The sequence below is a fragment of the Schistocerca piceifrons genome, chromosome 1 (genome assembly GCF_021461385.2).
Source record: "Schistocerca piceifrons isolate TAMUIC-IGC-003096 chromosome 1, iqSchPice1.1, whole genome shotgun sequence".
NCBI classification, from domain to species: Eukaryota; Metazoa; Arthropoda; class Insecta; order Orthoptera; family Acrididae; genus Schistocerca; species Schistocerca piceifrons.
The window spans coordinates 284,199,762-284,226,625 of record NC_060138.1 but is presented as its reverse complement, the minus strand read 5'-3'; the positions used below and the strand labels follow the sequence as shown (position 1 = coordinate 284,226,625).

Below are 26,864 nucleotides of genomic sequence, written 5' to 3'. Positions count from 1 at the left end.
ATTGTATTCTTCTTTGGCGAATGCAAGAAAGAGCCAGAAATGGACGGACTGTGCTACAATGAAGAGTCTGAATTGTACTTATGTTTGGAGAAATGACAACCACTTGTCAAATGTCACACCGACAAAGCTGTAAATCATAATCATCAATCTCTCTTTAGTTTCTTAAGGGAGACATAAAAATTTGTATCATTAATTGTATGGGCTGGTAGCTTCGACTAGCAATTTTTGAACATCCCATGACATCGATACGTGCTACACTTGTATCTATATCTTGCAGCCATTAATATGAAGCTAACACCAAACACCAGAGACGAAAAAATGAAAGATGTATCGACTGATTTGGAGAGAGAGATAGAGAGAGAGAGTGAGAGGGAGCATATCTATAAAACTAAATATGTGTTATTTCAACTAAAACATAAGAGATGTAGTGGAGTGGTATGGTAGTATGGCTACACAGAAACAAATACTTCCCAATTTCCCCACTTCCCAAATTTTGCCAAAATTTTCGTTTCTCCAAAAGTTACCTAAAAACAAATTGTTTTTCCCCAAATTTGCGTAAAAGACTCCCAGTCTGGAGACACTGTGCCAGCGGTTGATGTGAGCAGAGATGAAACTGAAGGGGAAGATATTACGCGCTGTATCGTGTGATCAAACTCTACCCACCGAAACTGCTGTAATAGCAACTCCATTGCCTCTATAGTGCGCAGCCGAGAATTGTCATGAAGCAAACGCATGACAGTTATGTTATGTGGGCTAAATGGCATTCTAGGCATCTTTACGCGCTCACTGTGCGATCAGAACATCTGTGCAAAGCTTCATTGGATTTTTCAGTGTGGCTTCCATTTCGCGTCCGATTGGGCTTTGCTTTCCGAACAGCCCTCGCATTCCCACGTCGTGGTATTTAACGAACTGCCGTTAGAGAACCAAGCAGAAAAGAAATAGTTTTCTACAATTGTGTATTCTGTTTTAAAGTGATGCCGAAGTAACTCTAAATAAGTTATTAAAGGTTTCACAGTCCAGCCACATAAAGGTGTAATCATCAAGTTTGGCGTGTAACATTTCCAGTAGCAGGTTTTCATGTCTACATTTACTTCTCTTTGTAAACTAGTCGTTGGAACAGCGTCTGATTTTCTTTTTTTCCATAAACACAGTGCCAGAGTCAATGTTAGAAATGCTTCATCAGCATTTTTGGCCACTATCACTACAGCCAAAATACTCACAAAAACGAACAGCGTCTGCTACAGAGTGAGGTTAAACCGACAAACTTTGTTTGTACGTGTTGAGGATAGTTTACCAAATCTGCAGCTACGCAGTAGAGTATTTGACAAACCAGTTTGCTCGTTTACGGGCCTAGCAGCAAGTCTCGACAACATCTTCTCCCTATATTTTAACGTCCTTGCTAGAACATATATCGACTGGTTTATCACGAATGTGATCTATGGCATAAGTAAGTATCGAGAGAATGGCTATCGATCATCAACGAGATGTCGATAGTTAGCATTTGTTGACAAGTAATTTGGCGTGTGTGGTGTGTTGTGTTTGTGTATTTACCCACATGTTACGTATGATTTATACTTCTCATAAGTACTACAGTGTCTTTTCAAGTTTATGTAAGTAATATGCTTCACCTTGAGCATCCCCGTCACAGATTTTTGTGTAGGCTTATAAACAAATGTTAAAAATCACTTATTTTCTCTTTATGAGATTGAAGCACCCGCTTTTGGCCGTATATGCCTGAAATAAAATTTGTTTTTGACAGTTTCTACCTTGAGCAAACACAGTTGTTCTTGTGCAAAGCCGAAACTTTCCAAAAACAAATTTCATTCTATTTTCTTTCAGTTACGAAGCCTTGCAAGGAGAAACAAAAATTATTTTTCGGGCACTGATTTGGATCCTCGTTTCTTGCCTGGGTTAAATTTTATTCTCTACAGATGAATATCTTAACAGGGATTGTCAGACCAGTTTAAGTGAAAATGTCTGTTAGATTTCAAGTTTTGACAGCACTGGGCCACAACAGCCAAGTCTAGGTATTTTGTGTTTGATAAATGTATTAAAAGTGCATAACAATATTTCATTCTGACAGCATACTAATTCTGTAAATATTAGCAGTTCCAGTTTACTGTAATGTATTCACCTATTTTGACAATCTTTTGACAAATGATCAGGGTAGTAAGTATTATATTCAAATGTTTTACATTTTTTATGTTTTACTATCTGAAATTTTTCCCATCCACGAGAATCATCTCATTTTTTGGGTCTGTGGAACGAGAACTGAATCCAATCTAATCTAATACTTAGATTTATTTGAAGGTGTCTTACAAAACTTTTGCTCCACAAATCCTTGAGTAGTGTTTAATGGTGTGAATCCTAACCGATTACAAACCTAGTGTAAAAATTTCAAAGAAGTGTGAAAATGTCAGTGAAATGCCTAGCAAACTGCAATGGTAGACATAGTGTGAAGCACATTGTACCCATGGAGAGCCATACTCAAGACTTTTAAGAGCCTACATTCCAAAACAAAATGTATTACTTCCTTTGACATGCACATAACATAATGACCACGGCGGTAAAATTAGAGAAATTTGGGACTGTCAACAGTCTTTCTCTTCACAAGCCATCTGTAGGTGATGAGGGAAAGGGTGCAAAACAGTTCTGCTACATTGTATACCATATGCCACACAACATACAGTGGCTTATGCAATACAGAAGTAGGTCGCAAATGATTGTGTATAATCTAGGAAGCGAGTTCCATCAACATCATTGTTTGTAACAACTGAAGCAGTTTACAAATGTTTTTTCATATGTTCATATTGTGGTGACTGAAACAAGTATTTCTGGCCACTTGTGTCTTACCTCAAAGTACTAAGTTTAGGATTCACTCATGTCAAATATTGTGCACACAGTGGTTTGACACAGAAAGAGAATTTTTTGTCTTCAGACAATCTTATGGCCTAATGAGTCTCAGCTTTTGCACTTTGGATTTGTGCACTGAACTTTACAAAAACTTTTACAAAATATTACTAATTGATAATAGTATGCTCTGAATCTATATAATAACAGCTTTCATTAATTTATGAATTTATCATAATATTTATAACAGTTCTAGGGAATAGGTCAGGAATTTGGAACCAATTTCTTAAGATGAGTGACCATATTGCAGCATATACGGAGAAGACAGAGGCACTGGAAACTAGAAAGAGAGCTTTAGATGAAGATGATCCTCAACCAAATGTAAAAAGACATCTCACTGAGAAAGAGAGAGTAAAAAGAAAAAAAGTTGCAATGTTGGTATCTTATTCAGGACAAGGGTACCTTGGCATGCAAAGGTAATTTTTTTAAGCTTAATACAGTTGTGTATTGCTTTTATATTTTTGTGTAATTTTATTTTATTCATGCTCAAAAATCATGATGTTAGTCATGTAATAATTGTGCTAATCTTCCTCTTTGAACTTCTACAGTAACTCAAAAAATAAGGTAAAAGTATATGGTAAATTGTGTAAAACAGAGCAATCAGGGAGTTTGAAAGAGCTGAAAATAAAAGTATGTGCAACCTTGTTGTAAGCTATGGTAAAGAGAAAGTATTTGAATGTTGCATGTATTGGTAACTATATTTACCACACAAACAGGTTACCTTATAAATAAATTTATTATCTCTGTGTAACATTTTCGGTTGCTCCAAAATTGCTGTCACCTTCTGAAAGGCAAATTCAAAATTGCGACAATCTCAAAAGTGTGATGGCTTTAGAGTCTTAACAGGGGTAGTGCAGTTATTAACTTGTTTTGCGAGGCAATGTTGGCAACACACACTATGTGATATTATGGGAACGCAAGAGGCTGTGTCAACAGCTGTTTCTAAACACTCAGTGAGCGAGCAGTAGATAGGGTACATGTTTTCTACTTTGATTTCCAACAGGTAACTGCATCTTTTCTTGACAGCGTTTAATTACCAGAGGTTATCATACCATTAGCCATATGAAATAGGTGGGTAAATGGAGGCGTCCGATACCACCTGTCAGCTTGACGCCATCAAGAGTTCCAGATACCTTCTCTTAATGAAATGATGCAAAAATGTGTGCAGTTTGACACAGAACTGTAGCCCACAGTCTGATGATCAGAAATTTTATGCCTTCACTTCCCCTCTTTGTTAACTAAATACTGGTGGTGAAAATCTTTCCACCAACGTTGTTCAGACTCACAGCTATATTAAACTTGTTATTGAACTAGTGTGTGTAGTGTCTCTGTTTGTATGTCTGTGAAGGACAATATCAATTTCCAGAGTGACGTTGACTATTTCCACAGTATATGTACTTTCCTACACATAGACAAGTTACTCTCGTGGTGTAGAAGCAGCTGCCGACTCCGACGGTTGCCTGTCAATGTTACTCTCGTGGTGTAGAAGCAGCTACCGACTCCGACGGTCGCCTGTAAAATTCTTGAAATGTAAGAGAAAGAAAACTTCTGTAGGATCTTCTCGAATTGGGATACTACCATTAACATTTGGTCATTCGATGATTGTCTGCAAGTGAAATGGGTTTGTTGTAGCAGAGAAACCTTTCTCTATGCTTTTGACCATGTTATTGGAGCAGGTTCTACAGCAAACATCGACCACCAAACGTTTGAAGTCCTATACAAGCTTGTCGTACATTACAGTTCATCACAGAATCTGGTGATCAAAAATAAATATGCGCGAAATTACCTTTGAAATGCAGCAGATTGTATTATGGCTGTTACTAAACTCCACATTAACGTTACATATCGCTTGTGAATTAAAAAAGAAACAAATTATACAGTATGGCGGCTAACAATGACTGTTTCATTGAACACACTTCATACACATCCCCTCCTTATCCTGTCTCTCAACAAAGTCCAGTCACATATGAATTTTTTACAGTTTTTTGCTTGCCATGGAGCAATGCTAAGTCAAGGAATAAATAGTTCCCTTTGGCAGGCGAAACACACTGCCTCGTGATATATATTAACTTTGAACTAATAACAATAGGAAGGTCGTTCAACCGACCAGCTGATCGATTCACGATTCCTGACCACTAGTACGAGCCAAGGGATATTATACAGCAGTCTCTCTATCAGGTAAGATTAAAAATGTGCATGTTGGCTAAGGAGCTGGAGCAGTATAAATGAACAGTCGGCCACTGTGTAAGTTGAAAGCAGTGTATTCTGAAGCAGTTTCACTGTCAAATATTCTGCCTAAATTTTCCCCTATGTAATTACAGTTGTTTTCTCTCGGATGCATCATATTCTGTACGTTATGTTATTTCAATATTGTCCTCCACCCATGGGAGCGAAATTTTGTTTACAATGTTTCGCGAACCCACTCTATACTAGCTGTATGCATTACTTTCTCAACCGAATGGTCTTCACTTTAACTTTACGTAAAAATTCACTTGATAGCCTAATTTAATAAATGACTGCTATCAAGTACCATTCCCTACATTTACCAAACACTGTTGACAATAGGTCATTGGTAGGGCCATGGCCTTTTTAGATTTCGGACCTCCCAATCTGGGCAAAGCCTCCACGAGAAACCATGGAAAACCGGGAGTAAGGTCAGCCAACCTGGTTTCCAATACCCATTTCGCATTTTGGTGCTGTAATTATTATCCTTGATTGAAATTTCTGAATTTAAATTACAATCTTCTTGTTCAGTTTTTCACAATTAGATATTGCAGAGAAGCTTGGTGACATTGGTCGCTCTCACAGGGCAGTTGAGTGCTGCAGGGCAGGCTGGTCTCGAATGATGACTCTCTCCCCCACGACTGCTGCTGGGATGCGTATCCAACGGATCGGAATTGGGTTGTCACTCGCGGTGGACCAGGTGGTTATGGGCTCGCATCCGGATCAGGAATGGTATGTGGTGGACATGAAACAGAATGAAAAGTCTGAGCTTTCTGACTCCTTACTCTGAATTTCTTCTTAGCCCTGAAACTGTTAGTAGATTGGCATGCTACCATGTTTCTGTACGGGCATGTTAGATTCAGATTGAGTTTTTCTTTGTTCACTTTTCACCATTCTGTCATATTTCAAACACTTCTGTTAAATGTCACTGTTTTTATATCCTGTTTTCATCGACTTACACCGTGGATCACTCTCAACACAATATGGAATCTCATAAAGTTCCTAATTATGGAGCATTGGTTGTACCCTATCAACAGTCACAGGTTGTCCGTGGGCATGCACAATTACACTGCGCCTATATTTCAATAACTTCATATGCAATTTAATCAGTCACATATTCCGCCCCCCCCTCCTCCCCCCACATGAACCATGGACCTTGCCATTGGTGGGGAGGTTAGCATGCCTCAGCAACACGGATAGCCATACCGTAGATGCAACCACAATGGAGGGGTATCTGTTTAGAGGCCAGACAAATGTGTGGTTCCTGAAGAGGGGCAGCAGCCATTTCAGTAGTTGCAGGGGTGACATTCTGGATGATTGACTGATCTTGTAACATTAACCAAAACGGTCTTGCTGTGCTGGTACTGTGAATGGCTGTGAAAGCAAGGGGAAACTACAGCTGCAATTTTTCCTGAGGGCATGCAGATTTACTGTATGGTTAAATAATGATGGCATCCTCTTGGGTAAAATATTCTGGAAGTAAAATAGTCCCCCATTTGGATCTCTGGATGGGGACTACTCAAGATAACATCGTTATCAGGTGAAAGGAAACTGGCTTTCTACAGATCGGAGCATGGAACGTCAGATCCCTTAATTGAGCAGGTAGGTTAGAAAATTTAAAAAGGGAAATGGATAGGTTAATCTTAGATATAGTGCGAATTAGTGAAGTTCGATGGCAGGATGATCAAGACTACTGGTCGGGTGAATACAGGGGTATAAATACAAAATAAAATAAGGGTAATGCAGGAGTAGGTTCAATAATGAATAAGAGAATAGGGGAGCGGATAAGCTACTACGAACAACATAGTGAACGCATTATTGTAGCCAAGGTAGACACTCTACCACAGTAGTAAAAGTTTAAGTGCAACAACATCCGCAGATGATGAAGAGATTGAAGAAATGTATGATGTGATAAAAGAAATTATTCAGATAGTTAAGGGAGATGAAAATTTAATAATCATGGGGAACTGGAATTCAATAGTAGGAAGAGGAAGAGATTAAAAAGTAGTAGCTGAATATGGAATGGGGCCAAGGAATGAAAGAGAAAGCCGCTTGGTAGAATTTTACACAGAGCGTAAGTTAATCATAGCCAAGAAGAATCATGAAAGAAGGTTGTATACATGGAATAGGACTGGAGACACTGGAAAGTTTCAAATAGATTATATAATGGTAAGACACAGATTTAGGAACCAGGTTTTAAATTGTAAGACATTTGCAGGGGCAGATATGGACTCTGAGTAAAGAAAAACTCGATCCTAATCTAACATGCCAGTGCAGAAACATGTTAGCATGCCAATGTACTAACAATTTCAGGCCCAAGAAGAAATTCAGAGTAAGGGGTCAGAAGGCTCACACTTGTCATTCTGTTTCATGTCCAGCACATTCCATTCCTGTTCCCACCAATTTGAGCCTGTAACCACCTGGTCCATCATGAGGGACAACTCGATCCCGATCCATCGACTATGCATCCCGGTAGCAGTCATGGGGGAGAGAGTAATCATTTGAGCCCATTCAGACCCTGCAGACCCCAGTTTCCATGCGAGAACGACGACGCCACCCAGCTTCTCTGCAATATCTAATTTTGAAAAACTGAACAACAAGATAGTAATTTAAATTCAGAAATTTCAGTCAAAGATACAGAAATACCGTAGAAGAAGAATGGGTAGCTTTGAGAGACACAATAGTGAATGCAGCAAAGGATCAAGTCTGTAGAAAGATGAGGGCTAGTAGAAATCCTTGGGTAACAGAAGAGTTACTGAATTTAACTGGTGAAAGGAGAACATATAAAAATGCAGGAAATGAAGCAGGCAAATAGAAATTAAAAAAATGTCTCAAAAAAGAGATCAACAGGAAGTGCAAAATAGCTAAGCAGGGATGGCTAGAGGACAAATGTAAGAATGTAGAGGCATATATGACTAGGGGTAAGATAGATACTACCTACAGGAAAGTTATAGAGACCTTTGGAGACAAGATAACCACCTGTATGAATATCAAGAGCTCAGATGGAAAACCAGTGCTAAGTAAAGAAGGGAAAGCAGAGAGGTGAAAGGAGTACATAAAGGGTCTATACAAGGGCGATGTACTTGAGGGCAATATTATGGAAATGGAAGAGGATGTAGATGAAGATGAAATGGGAGATACGATACTGCGTGAAGAATGTGATAGAGCACTGAAAGACCTAAGTTGAAACAAGGCCCTGGGAGTAGACAACATTCCATTAGAACTACTGATAGCCTTGGGAGAGCCAGCTGTGACAAAACTCTTCCATCTGGTGAGCAAGCTGTATGAGACAGGCAAAATACCTTCAGACTTCAAGAAGAATGTAATAATTCCAACGCCAAAGAAAGTAGGCATTGACAGGTGTGAAAATAACTGAACAATAAGTTTAATAAGTCAGGGCTGCAAAATACTAACACGAATTCTTTACAGAGGAATTGAAAAACTGGTAGAATCCGACCTTGGGGAAGATCAGTTTTGATTCTGTAGGAATGTTGTAACACGTGAGGCAATACTAACCCTATGACTTGGAAGATAGATTAAGGAAAGGTAAACCTACGTTTTTAGCATTTGTAGACTTAGAGAAAGCTTTAAACAATTTTGATTGGAATTCTCTCTTTCAAATTCTGAAGGTGGCAGAGGTGAAATACAGGGGGCGAAAGGCTATTTACAGTTTGTTCAGATACCAGATAGCAGTTATAAGAGTTGAGGGGCATGAAAGGGAAGCAGTGGTTGGGAAGGGAGTGAGACAAAATTGCAGCCTATCCCTGATGTTATTAAATCTGTATATTGAGCATGCAGTAAAGGAAACAAAAGAAAAAATTGAAGTAGGAATTAAAATCCAAGAAATAGAAACTTTGAGGTTTGCCAATGACATTGTAATTCTGGCAGAAACAGCATAGGACCTGAAAGAGCAGTTGAACAGAACGGACAGTGTCATGAAAGGAAGATATAAGATGAACTTCAACAAAAGCAAACCAAGGATAATGGAATGTAGTCAAATTAAATCAGTTGATGCTGAGGGAATTAGATTAGGAAATGAGACACTTAAAGTAGTAGATGAGTTTTGCTATTTGGGGAGCAAAATAGGTATGACGGTCGAAATAGAGAGGATATAAAATGTAGACTGGCAATGGTAAGGAAAGCGTTTCTGAAGAAGAGAAATCTGTTAACATTGAGTATAGATTTAAGTGTGAGGAAGTCTTTTCTGAAAGTATTTGTAAGGAGTGTAGTCGTGTATGGAAGTGAAACATGGACGATAACTATTTTATACGAGAAGAGAATAGAAGCATTCAAAATGAGGTGCTACAGAAGAATGCTGAAGATTAGGCGGGTGTATCACATAACTAATGAGGAGGTATTGAATAGAATTGGGGAGAAGAATAATTTGTGACACAACTTGAGTAGAAGGAGGGATCAGTTGGTAGGACATGTTCTGAGGCATCAAGGGACCACCAATTTAGTTTTGGAGGGTAAAAATCAAGAGATCAAGAGATGAATACACTAAGCAGATTCAGAAGGACGTAGGTTGCAGTAGGTACTTGCAGATGAAGAAACTTGCACAGGATAGAGTAGCATGGAGAGCTGCATCAAATCAGCCTTTGGACTGAAGAGCACAACAACAACAAATAATTCCCTTATGTACAGTGTCATATTACTTAGCTTGCTTCACTGGAAGTGTCTTTTGCTCAAGTAATACAAACATTTAACCACTAATATATGATAATTTCTCGCTAGCATCCGAATCTAACATACCTCATCTCAGCCACCGTTAGTTTACTTTTTACATGGCACTGAAAATTTGGTTATATAGCAAACGTCCACCTAATTGTAGTAAAGCCAACCACAAGATCACATGCACACCCCTGCTCTTTGTTGTCTAGTATCTCCAGAAAATTATTCTGCCTTAGCATACTTCTCAGAGAACTGTGTGAAGTTCAATGTCCAGAGCTACTTGGACTCATTTCCCGTCAAAATATGGGATGAACCATAATTACTGACACTATTGCTCATGAACTACATTACTCTTTATGCTTCATCTAGAACATGAACACATAGAAAATTAAAATTCGTTCTGGAAATAAACACAAAAGTTATTCATATACACATAAATGTATACAGTCAGCATCAGCTCTCCTTCTGTGGTTCTGCTGAAGACAAATATCAATACACTTACAAATCTAACTAACGCTACCTCCACCTAAAAACTCAGTGACATAAAATCTCCTTAATGTATACAATATTTACTAGGGACTGGACTAATTCTAATTTTCACTTTGCATAGTACTTTTTGATATCATGGTGAGGATAAAGTCCCTTCACCTTTCCCGTCACTGGGTAGGCCAATAGATATGCCTCATGATGTGCAATCATTATTTCAAATGGTCCAGCAAATAACAATTGCTGTTTCTTGCTCCTCTTCTTCAATAAATATGCCTGTGGATGAGTGTGCGACATTCTATTCCCCACAGCAAAAGTTTCTACTTTCATTAACTTACTGTCACATTTTACCTTTCTCTTTCTGGCCTTTTCAGCCATCTTCGATAAATCCAACTTAATCTTTTCTTCCCAAGTGGGCTTATCATGTGGCATCTTTGATAGATTATTCACCCACTCATTCCTTTGTTACTTTTGAAACATTAATTCCTCTGGTGTGAAACGCATTGTGTAAGCGGTATTCTATCCACCATGTTAATATTAGTTGGACAATATGTCTTCATAAATCGATTTAGCTTGTGAAAAACACACTCAGTTCGGCTCGCTTGTGGATTATATCTTGATGATGTCAGTATTTGTTTAATTCCATTTTGCTCCACTGTGTTCCTCCGGGTATATGAGGTAAAATTACCGCTATTATCTGATAAATAACTTGTGGTTTCCTTACTTGCAGTTTATATTCCAGCAATAATTTTCTTAAGATGGTTTTACTTGTTATGGTTTTCATTGGATATAATTTCACATGTTTTGTAAATATAAGGGGTGTTATAAAAGAAATGAGTTGGAAGCATAATTACAGAAACCAGTACCTGTATGTTAGATGTATTGATCCTGGCTGTTGAAACACTTTTCCAACTGTGACACAAGGCGGTGAATGGCTGCCTCATAAAATTCCCGGGGCTGCAATGTTGACCAGTTCTGCATGTGCAGCTGGACATTGTCACCCGAGGAGAATTGTTTGCCCCTCAGAGCCTTTTTATGGGGACCAAAAATGGCATAATCACAGGGAGACTGTATGAAGGGTGGGCGAGAACCTCCATTTGGATTTGTGCAGGAGTGGAGCAGAATGACCCCATGGATGAGATTACCTGCTCGTTTTGATTTGATCACTTGGCGAAGGGCAGTCAAGGTTTGCGAGTAACACTGGGCATTCACTGTTGTCCCATGCTGCAGGAAGTAAATCAGAAGGGCGCCATCTGGGTCAAAGAAGAATCACAACATAACCTGTCCTGAACTTGTGTGTATGACGACGTCCATCTGTACGTGCAGAACTGGTTAACATCACAGCCCTGGGAATTTTATGAGACAGCCATTAACTGCCTTGTGTCACAGTGGGACAGGTGTCTCAACAACCAGGGTCAATACTGCTAGCATACAGGTATTGGTTTCTGTAATTACACCTCCAGCTCGTTGCTTTTTGAATGCCCCTTATACATCCAAGAAGCTGACAGACAGTGTATCTACACCCTCCTCTAATCCTTCTGGCAGCCTAGATAGGGTATCTGCAATTGGATTGTTCTTTCCTTTAATATATCATACGTGAAATCAATACTCCTGTAACGCCATTGCCCACTGTAATAATCTCGGTGTGAGCACCTTGCACAACTGCAAGAAGCTGAGGGCTTGGTGATCACAATAGACTATTGTTTGTGCCCCATATGAGGAATAATGGAACTTCTTGAAAGCCCAAACTACAGCTAATGCTTCCAGCTCAGTCATGGTATACAGAATGCATTCCATAAGTAATGTGGCCAATTTTTTTCTGAAGCAACAGTACACCACGGCGTGTTGTAACCGGCTGGGATAAGTGGACGAGGGTGTTAGCTTCAAAATGCTTTTTGTCTCATTTGGCTGCGAGCTGCTGGAGAGTTAGGATGTGCGTTTCCGTCAACTCAGTTTTGAGTTTATGTAACATGATACAATGGATAATTCTGTAGAACAACAGTACGCTATAAAATTTTGCATTGAACTTCAGAAGTCCGCCACCAAAACGTTTCCATTACTTCAGCATGCCTTTGGGACTGATTGCTTCTCCAAATCACAAGTTTTCCGATGGCACAAGTCGTTCATGGAGGGCCGAGAGGAGGTCAACGACGAACCTCACAGTGGGCGGCCATCAGCCGCATGAGCCTGATTGCTTCTCCAAATCACAAGTTTTCCGATGGCACAAGTCGTTCATGGAAGGCCGAGAGGAGGTCAACGACGAACCTCACAGTGGGCGGCCATCAGCCGCATGAGCCGACGAAAATGTGACATGTGTGCACAATTGCTTGAACTCTTGACAGACGGCTGAGCCTTCAATTGATAGCACAAACTCTGAACATGTCAAAAACAACTGTTTTCCACATTGTGACTGAAGATTTGAACACGAGAAAGGTGTGTGCCAAACTCGTCCCAAAAGTGTTGACCAACGAAAATAAGCACATGTGAGTGCTTCGGTTCTGAGAAATGTTGGAAATGTGTGAAAATGATCCTCATTTTTTTAAACTCAGCTATCACTGGTGATGAGTCGTGGATTCTGAGTACGACCCTGAGACAAAAAGGCAGAGTTCAGAGTGGCACACACCATTGCCACCCCATCCCAAGAAGGCACTCATGAGCAAGTCCAGTATCAAAACTATGCTCATTGTCTTCTTTGACATCAGAGACATTGTCCACCACGAGTTCATTCCTACTGGGACGACAGTGAACTCAGCTTTCTACTGCCAGGACCAAGACCCCCATTGGTTCCCCAGCCTCCCTACAGTCCTGACCTGGCTCCTGCTGACTTTTTTTTTTTTTTTTTCATTTTCTCAGTTAAAAGGAGTCATGAAAGGAAAACATTGGGACACGGTTGAAAGCATCCAGGCGCATGTTACATCAGCTCTAAAGGACATTCCAGGCATTCCAGGATGTCTTCCAGGCATGGAAACACCACCTCCAGAAGTGTATCCACACAACAGGGTGTGATTTTAAAAAATTTTGGTTACTTGTACGAATATATTCAATAAATGATTTTTTATGAATTTGGTCGCATTACTTATGGAACGCATTTTGTGTACTCTTTCACAACTCGACAATACTCTACTTGCAAAAGCTATCGGGCAGAACTAGGGTTGCCCATTAATTGTCTTAATTTGGAAAAGACAAGATTCTAATCCAACATTTGAAGAATCTGTCATCAAGCGAATATCTAAGTCCATACCTGGATGATGCAAAAATTTCACATTTACCATAGCGTATTTGATTTTCTCAAAAGCATTCTGATAGCCATTAGTCCATTGCCAAGAAACATTCTTTCTTAGCAAATTTACTAATGGCTCTGCATTCATAACTTTGTTTTCTATGAACCGTCAGAAAAATGAGGCTAAACCCAAAAATGCCTTAAGTTGTTTTTATTCCTAGGCGAGGTAAAATCCTTACTAGCGCTTATATGATTTATTACGATACACCCCATGAGGAAACACCTCCAAATGGCACGTAAATTCCTTGCTTTTCTTAAAAAACCTGGATATATTTCTCCAAAAGATCTACCGATTGATCACTTTGTCCATGTTCCAATCCATCAGCAAAGCCTTTTCTTCCACTTGTTCTGCTGTCCCCAGTATCTTGCTTTCCTTTACTTCTTCTGTATGTTTACATCTCCTTTCTTTTCTAATGAGCTTAATACTATGCCCAGGACAGTAATTTCCAATGCTCCTTTCTTCCTTGATCAGATCAACTTGTACCATTTCCCTATTATCACAAAAACTGACTTTACTGGTCGAGAAGTCTGTTTTTAAGTCCTTCTCCCTCACAGTCTCTAACCCAATGATACAATCTTCTATTAATTTTTAAATTACTTGGAACATGCAGCTTATCGCTGTATTTCCTATTCTTACGTCTGTATCCAGTCTGGTTGCAGGTGGGTACTGAAGGCTCCAATGATTTACAGTTTCGTATTGGCAATGTCAGTAACTCTGTCTTCTGGGATAGCTGTTCAAATAAATTGTTGGAGATCACATGTATCACAGCTCTGGTATCCAAGATTACTCTGATAGGCATGTCTAATATTTTGGCACAGTTTGCTGATATTGGCACTTTATTATAATTTTGTTCCCCAGGATTTACGTCTTCTGTTAACTCCTCAATGGTCCTCATTCCATCGTTGTACCTAAAAAAAATTTCAGGTGATTTCTTGCACCCCATTACCTCTGGGGCGTAATCCGGTCAGATTCAGCTTCAATTGCCCGGTCTAACCTGTCCGTTGTTGTCATCGGTTGCTTCAACTACGACCGGTGGTTGTTCTCACCATGCTTGATTATTTGTTGGCCTTGGCCTCACTTCTTATATGGTTTGATTACTTTGCCCTCAGTTTCTACAGTCATTATATACAGAATTGTACCTCCTTTCAAATCGCTTCTGTCCATTTCTGTTCGGCTCATAATTGCTTCCGTTATTCTGCTGTTCCATACAGTTTCTCCATTGTTATAACCATTATTTGTATTGCTTTGATGAAAATTATCCATGTGTCTTACATTCTTTCTTCTGCTATTACTGTTTTAAACTGTCTGCCTATTTTCCATTTGATAGGATTTATTGTAATTATTTCTTCCTCTTTCTTCCCCCTATAACAAATTGATTGAATCTACTGCAGACATGACTTTTTCCAGAATATCTTCTGAAACATGCAGCAGTTTTTCCCTTATCTCCATCAGAAGCTGAGCTTTGATGATCATTATCATATTTTTGTGATCTATTGGTTGATCTCAACATCTTGCTTTATTCAAATATTTTTCGAAGTATCTCCTTAAGTTCCCGTTTCGGTAAGAGAAGGGTTATGTACTTCCTTTTTCAATCTCTCCTGAATGCCTGTTGACCAGTATTATTGAGGAATGTGTACTCAAATTGTTCGTAGGTGTGACACTTGTGTATTACATCAGTCACGCACAGACTACCACCACTTTTAATGTAACCTGATATATATTCAATTTTCTGTTGATCAGACCAAGCTGGTGGTAACACTCCGCTGAATTGTGTGATAAATACGACAGGATTTAATGTCGACTTCTCTGGAAATTTTTTTTTTGGAGTTGCCTATGCTTTAACATTTTCTCTTCCATGATAGATCTGGCATAATCACTCATAGGTCAATTACTTCCATACATCTGTTTGTTTGGGCTTGTATCCCTGCAGTTCTTCTATCCTTTGAGTGCACGTTTGCAAATTCTGTGTAACTTTTCCTTTCCATCTTTGGAACTCAGTTCCTATCTGCTCGTGAACGTCCTTTAACTCGTGACCTATTTGGCGAGGTAACGGTAGACCTTCACTCACTATATTCTCTACCTTCCTAGATACCAAACAACAGAAAATATCACAGTTGTCTAATCTTTGCTTAAACTACCGGGTTTTTTCTTGTAACTTTCATTCCATTCGCCCTTCACATCCAGACACTATTTCTGTTACTGTTGAGGCCAGGTTTTGTACCTATACTTCTACCGTTCGCTGACTCCCCTCCGCACGGTTTCAGTTTCACTGTTTACATTGTTTATTTTGATTGGAAATTGTTCATGGGTTTGCTTCATACTATTTATTTCTTTCCTGATTTCTGTCTGTTCATTTGTCACAGTACTCACATCAGCTAATACTTCAACAAAATCTTCCCATTGTGGGCAGTTCATTCACTTTATTGGTTATATCCTTCACTTTCTCAGCTAACTATGCCTGTTCTGTAACTAAATTGCTCACAGTGGCGGTCAGATTTGTTACTTTAGCCACCATATTTGCCTGTTCCATAGCTATGGCTCCTACATTTGCAGAAATAGCCATCTGCGCAGCTGACGTATTCGCTTGAGCAGCAGTCATAGTCGCTTGCTCAGCTAACAGTTTCATCTGAGTAGCAGACATTTAGACTGTTCCGAAGCTAAATTTTCAACTGTTGTTGAAATATTCGCTTGCGTAGCAGACATAGTCATTTGAATAGCAGACATGTGAGACTGTTCTGAAGCTAAACTAGCTACAGTATTCATCAAAAGTTTAATTTTATTTAAGAGCTCATCCATAGGATCTTTGCGTTCTCCTTGGCTAGCATCTACCGCTTGCCCTGGGTTTTGCTCATCACCAACGGGCTGCACATTCGCATCCTGTTCCCTCTGCATTTTAAGGGGACCACCTCCTGCCTGTCTAACCCGTGTTAATTTAGGCAAGTATTTGAGCCATTTCAGGAAAAAATGCAGGACCTTAATATTTTTACTGTATGTTACATGATGCTAATAGAGTCAACTGTAATAAAATCTGCTTTATCCATTTTATAGTTTTTAAGAAATACTTTTTTAAATTTATTAACAAAAAATATTAAGTTTTTCGGCAGAAAATATTTATTGTGGACTTCCTAAGGGGGGAATATTGATGAATGGTGTACCAGAGGTGGCTTTTTATGTTATGCAGAGTCTTTGAAAATACATTGATTCATCTATGATAGTTTCTGATATAATGGGACATATATATGGAAAATTTTAGTTGGCAGAAAATTGACTTTAAAGAAAAAAACTTTTAAAATTTGTTACTTTCAGTTAATTAAAACTGTCCTGCTTCATATGATGTCCCTTCTTTGGCCTCTAGCAGGTCTTCCAGCCTTTTTTTTTTTTTTACCTTCCTGGATGTTTGTCTTGCTTTCTTGGCCATATTAGATGCAGACCTATCTGCATCGGCTAGCCTCATTTTATCGCATTGTTGCAGCCCAGCGATCATATTTTCGCCAGGATTAGTTCCCAGCTTTTTCCGTACCCAATACTTTCCAGTATTACCACAATTGAATGTAATAACAGCATCATGAACTCCTAGTTTCATTGTATGCTTGCCTACAAATACAAATACAGTTTTAGGAAGACCATGCAGACATTTCCATAGAAGGTCAGGATGAGCCAAGTTCCTGAAAATAGGTTTAATTGCTGTAATAACGGCAGCAGGAAGAGAATGCTGGTGAGAATAAGATTCTCCAGTTGCTGAGCCCTATTGTATTTCCACCACGAATTTTCTCCTGATGGACACGGTCCATGACATGGCTTATCATCAGTAGAGGACTTATGGAAGAATATGGCCCAAACATCTCTCTTCATTACCTCCAGATTTTCTTTATTTCTCCTAATTGCCTGCCCTTAGTATACATGCAAGTTTTCTATTTGTTTTAGTTAACCGACTCTGTCCGGTCAACAATTTTCCATCTTCTAATTCTTTTCCTCTCATATCAACAGTTTTTTCTCAGCCTTGTTCCCAAATGTTTTTGAACCTGGACTACACATTCTATTTTGCTAATAATGGCATCTCCATATGGCTTAGAGTTCATACTCCGTGAACTTCCGTACCACCACTTGTTCCTCTAAAATTAGCCACACAGTTGTGTTCTTTATGTTCATTCACTTTACAACATTTGCAATATTTCGACATTACCTCCACATCTAACATTTTACTGTTGTTTACACTCGTGGCAGTCACTACTCCATTCAGAGAAGTATGTCCTCTTTTCTGCCAACTTCGATCAAGTGCAACTACAATATCCAAACATGCATCATTTTCTTCCACTGCTTCCCTAGCAGCCAGTTTCATGCTTTCCTCACTGACCTCACATACAGCTTTCTCTAATATTTCAGTCAGTTTTTTGAATTTATTTGGTGGTTGATGTAAGTTCATCACTGAACAAAATGTTCTTCCTGCAGCCACGCACTTGCCAATGGCTCGTAAGGCATAAACTAATCTAATATTGATTACATAAGGGCCACTTGCATCTGGTTTTGAAGAACTCATAAATGAAATCACAGCTGAGCATTTAGTGCAAATTAAATCCAAAGCAGTTGCTAGGCCTTTTCTCCCACTGGCACTCTCACAAATTTTCACACTCTGTGACTCACCACACTGTATACATTGTACAAATTTAGAAATTACATCTGATAATATTCTTAAATTTATAATAATGTTACTGCACCCCTTGTGACTTACAGTAAATTTGTTGTAACTCTCTTGAAATGGTGAGAGCTTCTTTGATGATGCACTTGTTGAAGAATTACAATTAGAAACATCGTTGCCAGGCGACATAACCTCTTGCACAGTAAGCCTTGTAAATTTGTTTCCTCTAATTTGTCATTTCTTGAGAATACCTTTACATGTCGTCATCTTCCATAAACACAACAAAACATATGTAAACAAACACTGCAAACGTAAGTATAACAACTACTCGCTATCACACTTGAACAACATTAGCCGTGTGTTTGAAAGCGTGTTGTTTACAAGCAGCAGAAACAAAAGAATACCAACCATTGCATTCCAAGGATAGCCAACACACTCGGGAGTAAAAAAAAAAAAAAAAAAAAAAAAAAAAATCCCTAACGTGCAATGTAGGGGATATAAAGATCTAAAATATATGCAGAAAAGTAGGTGACAGAAAAGTGGGCATGGCACATAAACACACGTGGTAGGAAAATGCTCTTTAAATGCTCGAAAAAAAAGTTTTCAGCAAAATCCTTTTCAGAGTACTTGAATAAAACCTTATTCTATCTAAATATGATGAAAACCGAAAATTGATTTTTTTCGATCTGAACCACGGCGTGGTCCCCTTAAATTGTGATTTGGTTTTAACCATAAGAATTCAATTGTTCACTATTCTTTTAATGTCTTTACTCTGGACACTATTCAGCTTTACCCCATGAAAATACATATCATATTCTATACCCCAGAATATCTCTCCACAATTGTGAACACATCAACAAAAAAAACCACAAATCACTCTGCATATACTAAAACATATAACAACTAAATCTACAAATATTCCTAACCCAGACATTATCTACAAAGACGAGACTAATGTGTGTAATGAGTTAGCATGTCATTCTTGTGCTTGCCTTTACTGGAGTAGAACCGTATGAAGTTCATATGTGGTGGACCAGCGTGGTTGTGGCTGTCTGATGTCAAATGCAGCTCACCTAGAATGATTCCATCAGTCATACATGAAATTATGCAAAACACAACATTAATGCATGTACATAACATAAAATATACATTTATTACAACAAATCACAATATATACAATAAATGCTTTTAACTGAATGATCGTGTATTAATTTGTTTTTGGTCGTGAAATATTTGACAGTGCCTATGTTTAACTCCTTGTAGTTCCTGTCATGTTTTAGCCATTTTTATAATATTATGGCTCAAAAGAAGAAATTAATGTTTCTAAGCTGCTAATGTTAAACTCATTATTATTGAACTAGTGTGTGTAGTGCCTCTATTTACATGTCTGTGAAGGACAATATCAATTTCCAGAGTGGCATTGACTACTCCCACAGCATACTTACTTTCGTATGCGTAGACAAGTTACCCTCATGTTGTACAAGCAGCTGCCGACTCCGACGGTCGCCTGTAAAATCCTTGAAATGTAAGAGAAAGAAAGCTGCCATTCGCATTTGGTCATTCGATGATTGTCTGCAAGTGAAATGAGTTTGTTTTAGCAGAGAAAAGTTTCTCTATGCTTTTGACCATGCTGTTGATGCAGGTTCTACAGCAAACATCAAGCACCAAATGTTCGTAGCCCTATACAAGCTTGTACATTACACAGAATTTTCTGATCAAAAATAAATACGTGAAACTTCCTTTGAAATACACCACGCTGTATTATGGCTGTTACTAAACTCCATATTAACGTTACATATTGAATGTGAATCTTAAAAAACACAAATTATACAATATGGTGGCTGACAATGACTGTTTCATTGCACACACTTCATGCACATCCTCTTGTTATCCTGTCTCACGACAAAGTCCAGTCATATACCAATTTTCCTACATTTCTTCGCTCACCATGGAGCAATGCTTAGTCAAGGAATAAATATTTCCCTCGCACAGGCAAAATGTTCCACCTCACAATATATATTAACTTTGAACCAATAACAATAAGAAGGTCATTGAACCGATCAACTAATTGGCTCATGATTGCTGGCCACTAGTACGAGCCAAGGGATATTATACAGCAGTATCTCTATCAGGTAAGATGTGTATGTTAGCTAAGGAGCTGGAGCAGTATAAATGAACAATCAGCCACTGTGTAAGTTCAAAGCTGTGTATTCTGAAGCAGTTCCACTTTCAAATATTCTGCCTAAATTTTCCCCTCTGTAATCACAATTGTTCTTTCTTGAATGCACCATATTGTGTAAGTTATGTTATTTCAGTATTGTTTTCTTCCAAAAGTGAAACATTTGAGTTCAAGAAATAAATGTTGCTCCATCCACCGCATGTGTTTCTCTACCTCCCTATCTCTCATAGTGTATTAAAAAAAAAAAAAAAAAAAACACACACACACACACACACAGATGAGAAAATGATTTGAACTCACTATGTTTGATAGCATGTCACAGTTCCTAATTTTGTATTAAGTCATTTGTAAAATTCTTGTAAAGGTGGTTTACACTCAAAACTAACAGCAATTTACCCCAGTTTATTCAACAAACTGAGGTGTTACAGAATGCTCTCCAGAGTATGATAGCTATTATTAAGTAAGCAATCCATTTCGCACAGTGTCACTGTCCAGCCAGTTAATAACAGAGTCCAAAGAGTAAACACCCATAAAATGAAACCAAAGTGGGAACAAAACCAATAGACCAACTGACACGTACTTCCACTGCATCAGTACTGCAATATGCTCAGGTTGGCCTTGGGCTGCAGTCAACTTTGATGTTGCATAAGGTGCCTCCACCACACCCCCCCCCCCCCCCCCCCCCACCATATTTTTAGCACTGTCTGCATGCTCCAGCAGAGCTGCCAGCAGGAAGAGTGACAGATCAGTGTCCCGTGGGTGTTTCTGCAAAAGACCCAGGCAAGACCAGAGCTATATGTAATTTGCATTAGCCTCGTCATGACCAGAGGGTCCATTATGAGTGGAGAAGCAGGCAGCTACTGACCAGGATGTTGGAATCGAAGTTGATTTTGATGGTGCCACAGAAGACTGTGGGCAGAGGCCACTGTGTATATCTTGGACCTGTGGCAGATAGGGATCTTTATGTGGATCAAGATTGGATGGTGTCCACACCTGAGCACTCTCCTGTAAGGAAGAGGGCTTGGTGACATCTGCCAGTGGTGTGTGCAGAATGTCCAAGAGGATGCAGTGGATGCAGACTTCAGACTTGGAGTAAGTTATCAGAAAGCTACATTGGGTGTTGGGTGCAGTGTAGGACACCATTTCCTTGCAGAGCCGGGTCTTGAAAGTACGGGCAAAATGTTATGTGTGACTATTGGAAGCAACATGAAAAGCCCGGTACAAAGGTATTGAATCTTGTTATGAATGCAAAACTGTTCAAAGTCATGGGAGGTGAACACCATCTTTTGGGATGCCTTCAACTGCAATAGTTTTTCAAGGCTGTGATGATAGTAGCAGAAGGGACCTGGGATATGGATAACACAAATGGAAGTTAGGAAAGGAATCATTCACAATCAGCCATAAAGAGCGTAAAAAGGAGCTAACAAAATCTAGGAGTAACCATTGTCATGGCTGGGAAGGTGCAGCTTCATGAGCCTGACAGGCGGAACATTAACAGACAAGGTCCATGATATTGGGGTGGGCAGTTTACAAGAGGCGCAGTACTCACAACTGAAGAGAGGGGAGAACCAGGGCACAGCAGTGCCTCTGAGACCCACAACAGGATCCCTTGGTTTAGATGCAGTGCTTTGGCTGTGGCGAATAAAAGATGAACATCAATGGCGGGAAGCGTTCCAGCGATGTGTACTGCATGCAGTGAGCAAGGCGGTGTAACATTGAGTGCTTGCAAGTGGCAGCTGTGATGTCACATGATGTTAAGGGGAATGCTGAAATGGCCAAATCCAGATCTGAATGAATCTGGGAACACACTAATTCATGTTGTTCAAAAGCTGAAGCAGGTCTCGTTGGAAATCGGGACAGCACATCCACATTATTGTGTAACATTGCTGCCGGGTAGTGGTTAGAGTAGTGAAAATTAGACAAGAACAGCACCAAGTGCTATAGTCAAGGATGGACTGGTTGCTAAACAGTGGTCAGTGGTCTATGACAAGATGAAATTTCTGTCCATAGAGGATTCATTTAAATTTCTAGACTGTATACTTGATAGTGAGGGTCTCTTATTTTATTTGATAGTATTGTTGCTGGGAGGTAATGTGCAATAGGGCACTCAGTGCCATTGGAGTATTTATGGGAAAGGACTGCACCTATACCATGGAGAAATGCATTAATCACTATTACCAGTAGCAAACTGCAGGCCCTTATGTTGTCAAGCATGATGCCTGCTTAAGGCAGTCTTTCAAATACTGGTAAGCTTATCGACAGAGAAATACAGGTAAGCTTGTTGACAGAGGGGTGACCATTCGAAATTCACATTTGAAGTCATAGCAGTACAGTGGGAAAGAGATTTCAAGTAGGTTTGCAATAATGTGCCCATAATAGTTGATATTAACCAGAAACACTTGTAGGTCTTCTGCATTTGAAGTTGGCTGCACTTTGTCCTTTGTTGCAAGATAATCTTCTGTTGGTTTGATCCATTGGCTGATAGTTTGAGCACCAAATATGCCATGGATAGTTGCATGAAAGAACAAAATTGATCCATAAAATGCCAGAATATGGCGGAGGCTGATGAGAATCCAAAAGGTAACTCAATTGTAACAGGAGAGTGTGTGATGTATTGGGCTCTGGGTATGCTTTGATGCTGTAGCCAAGGGAATTTGAAAATATGCCTCTAGGAGCTCAGTTTCACTGGGTAAGGTGCCATGGCGTAATTTTGCAAAGAGTTCATCTGCAGTTGGTAGGGGGTAAATGTGCACTTCGGCTTGTGTGTTTATCAACTCTGTAAAGCCACCACAAAGTCTCGAAGTGCTGTTAGGTTTGCATACTGTTACCAATGGGGTGGCCCATTAACTATAGAAAGCAGCATTAACACACCTTCAGGAGTGATTCAATTTGACCAGGCACATGAAACAATAGTCAGTCCTAGCCCCCCTCCCCCTCCCTCCCTCTGTTGCCAACACCAAAACTGAGTTTATTGTGCTGTATCTCTCCTTGTCATTTTATAGAAGCCATCCAAGTTAAGGAATAGTAAGAGACCTTTTACTAGACCTTTGTTAGCCACAATTTCTTCAGGAATTAATGACCCTCATGTTTTGTGCTCATTGGCTTCCAGTGTTTTGCATTGGAAAATTGAATGTGGTGAAGTTTCATCCTTTGTACTACATACTATCCACTAGCGAACATCTTTCTCTATGTTCGTCATGTGCAGGTGTTTCCTAAAGTTCCCATGGCCAATCTTTATACCTGTCTTGACTTTAACCTACCTCCTGTTCAATTCCAGGATGACAGAACACCTCATTAGCTTGCTATGTTTTTGGTTTTGGCCTTCCAATATTCTACGTACTGTCTCATGATTAAGCTACGTCGCTTAGCTTTTACCATTGCCTCAGTGGTTGTTAAGACAGATTCTGGTCCATGGTGCCCAGGTCAGCCTGTCAGCTTATTTGTTACCATTAATTCTCAAGTGACCGGGGATGCACAGCAAGTTTACCATGTTGTTTTCCCCTAGATTCTTGTGTGTTTCATAGCATTCTGCATTGATCTTTGATCTCGTTGCAGGAGCTGATAGAGGTTTCACTGCTGCATGGCTGTGTGAATGATTACAGATATGTAGATTCTTTTCTGCACATGCTGTAGTAGTGAATATCTCCACCAGGGGTACTAGCCAACTTCCCCAGAGGGACTACACTCTCCAGTTGAGGTTTTATTCTGTATACCCCAGCTCTGGCACCCTTGTTTGTTCATGACCTGTCAATAAACCAGACTATGTCACCTGAATGTCATCATGCTTCATTCTTCAACTGCTCCCTAATGCCTGTGATTACATAGAAACATTTATTGAAGCAGCTGACCATTAATATGTTTACCACATTCATTATATTAGTGTGGGATTCTGGACATCCTAAAGATATCCAGTTTTTAAACTGTATGCCCTGCTGCAGCCTCCATTGTAACCCAAATATTTAATGGTCACATCTCCAGCTTGGTCTCCATTCCAGCAGTAAGAGTGTTGCTAATTCTATCCATTGAGACTAGGCAGGCTAATCTCCGCACTTTTTTGAGCTACTTACCAGCCACCTTCTGTTTTCTTTTATTCCATCATACTGTAGCCCCATAAATTATGGGATTTTATTACAGAGGTGTAAATCCTGCACTTCCTCTTGGCACTAAGACCCCAGTTTTTTTCTAAAGGCCCTCCTAGTTCACATAAGAGCATATTTTGGCTTGTAACACATTTATGTGAGGGGTCATAATAGCTTTGCAACCAGGGTTACCCCAACATACTTCAGTACTTCCTGTACTTGTAGAGTTTCATCGAAGAGCTTAAGATTCCAGTATGTGTCCTGGATATGCCTCTTCATGGATGCTACTACTACAGTTTTCCGGGGACCAACATTTTGATCCTGTTTCCTACACCAGTTTTACACAACATTCAGAGTGCATTGTGCCTGTGTTCTAACAGTACTTGCAGATTTGCCAGTGATTACTGTGACTAAATCGTCTGCGTATCCATGGCAAAAATGGTGTTTAGCATTTAGCTCTTCAGTGAGCTCATTCACATCTAGATTCCAGAGTAATGGGGGCAAGATTCTACCTTCCAGATGCCCTCTAGGGGTTTTACCACCATTTTCACATCCATCATGGTGGCTTCTGCCTTTTGCCTACCCAGCGTGATCTTAATGCATCTACATATAGTGGTCCTGATGCCATGCAGTTCTCTACTTTAACCAAGGATTTGAAGCTGGTGTAAGCCTCCTCAGTATCCAGGAAGAAGCAGAGTGGTATTTCACGAAAGTGTATTGCTTTTTATATCAAGAATTTAGTGAAATGCTGTTTCCCATGATTTGCCTGATTCATATGCATGTTGGTTTTCATGTAGAGGAACCTCATGTAATGTCCTTTCACTAATGTGCTTGCTAATCAGTTTTATCTGTAGGAGGAAGGAGAACAGGCTGACTGGTCTCATTTCCTTAGCCTTTGAATTCATTCCCCCTGGCTTTGGAATAAAAACAAGTCACTGTCCTTCAAGGATTAGGAATTACTCCTGCTGCTAAACTGACTCTAAATAGTCTGCATAGGAACCTGATTAACCCATCTCCTGCTTGTTGTAGCAGAGCCGGAAAGATATCATCTGCGTCTGGTTGAAGCATTCCTGCCAGCCACTGTATCATCTCGAAATCTATACATACTGTGGCAGATTCCCAGTTCTTCTATTGGTTACTTGTAAACCATTACTGCAGGGGCTAAATCTTGATCTGAATCACCTGCAATAGTGCACTGGGGGAAATGAGTCTTGAGGAGTGCTTCTCATTTATTGATCTAGTATAATCATGATTCTTCCTCCTCATTGTGCCCTCTGGATTTGTTGGCATCCTAGTGAGGAATTTGCAAAGACTGGCTCTAGCAACTATACTTTCTGCCTTGTCACAGAATGTCTTCCAGGATGATTGTTTCACTTGCTTAACACCAAGAGTGTATTTAACAAGGGACTACCAATATTTTGTCAGTTGTCCTTTTGTTCTTGCTAAGTTAAACTGTCTTCTTGCTCGCTTTCTTCACAATTCCAGATTATTGCTCCAACAACGTACAATCGTGTTTGTGTACTTCTTGCAGTGCAAGATTTTCTAAATACGAGGTCACAATGACAGCCATCACCTCATTATCCATTTCATGTAAGTCTACTGGATTTGTTATTTAAGTTTTAACTTCAGATAGATGTAAGTTTAGGTCCTTCCTATACAAATCCCAACCTGTTTTCCTAGGATTCCTATAGCCCATGGTCTGTGTAACACCTATTTCCACCTTAAACTTAATGTATCTGTGCCCATGTAAGGATAATGCCATTCCTGTATGCCATTGTTTGATGTAACTATCAATTAAGATGGTCCCAAAAGTTATGTCAGTTACTTCTTCCCTTCCACTATTCCTCAAGATAGGTTCCTTACCCTTTGTCAAGATATCAAGGTTACTCTTTAATATGTAGTGAAATACGTATTCGCCTCTGCTGTTGGCGTCACTACTTCCCCACACCAGGTTGTGAGCATTGCCGTCACTATCAACCATTAGTTGCTCATTCAGCTGTGGGCGCCTATCAGTCTCATCACTTCCTGGCATGGTGGGGCGCTGTCCTGTTGAGCCCGATACCACTTCTTTCATGCTCCATTCCTTAATGCCATTTCATTCTGATGGCCAGGAAGTCCCTGGAACAGAAATTCACCTTCGACTTGAATGAAATTCCATTTTTAACACAAATTAATGTTCTGGGTGTGTTTAGATTCCCCGTGTAAATCAAACCAGTCCTTCTGAGGCCTTATACACCCTCTTTACACCCTTTATCAGGCTCACGTCCACCTCTTTTCTTGCCAGATTGTGACTCAAGATGATGGTTGCCCCCTTACTGTTATGCAGGTTTATCTGTAACATTTTTGGCCGTCCTGATAGTCACCAGCTAGAACACTAAATGCAGTTTTACATCTTATTT

The 26,864-nt window shown here is 39.6% G+C and overlaps 1 protein-coding gene across 5 annotated transcripts in view; it reads left to right on the top strand.

Annotated features, from left to right (window-relative positions):
• The first annotated feature begins 862 nt into the window (after nucleotides 1-862).
• Nucleotides 863-26,864, top strand: part of LOC124784509 (tRNA pseudouridine synthase A) — a 116,947-nt gene continuing 90,945 nt past the window's right edge. Inside the window, exons 1-2 of one of the 5 annotated variants that reach the window (XM_047254106.1) lie at nucleotides 863-1,447; nucleotides 3,161-3,326. In XM_047254106.1, the coding sequence (XP_047110062.1) occupies nucleotides 1,078-1,447; nucleotides 3,161-3,326 (536 nt within the window). In that variant the 5' untranslated portion in view covers nucleotides 863-1,077. Of the gene's footprint in view, nucleotides 1,448-1,468; nucleotides 1,611-1,886; nucleotides 2,028-3,100; nucleotides 3,327-26,864 lie in introns of those variants that run through there. The other 4 variants (XM_047254105.1, XM_047254107.1, XM_047254108.1 and 1 more) reach the window with 4 other exon arrangements.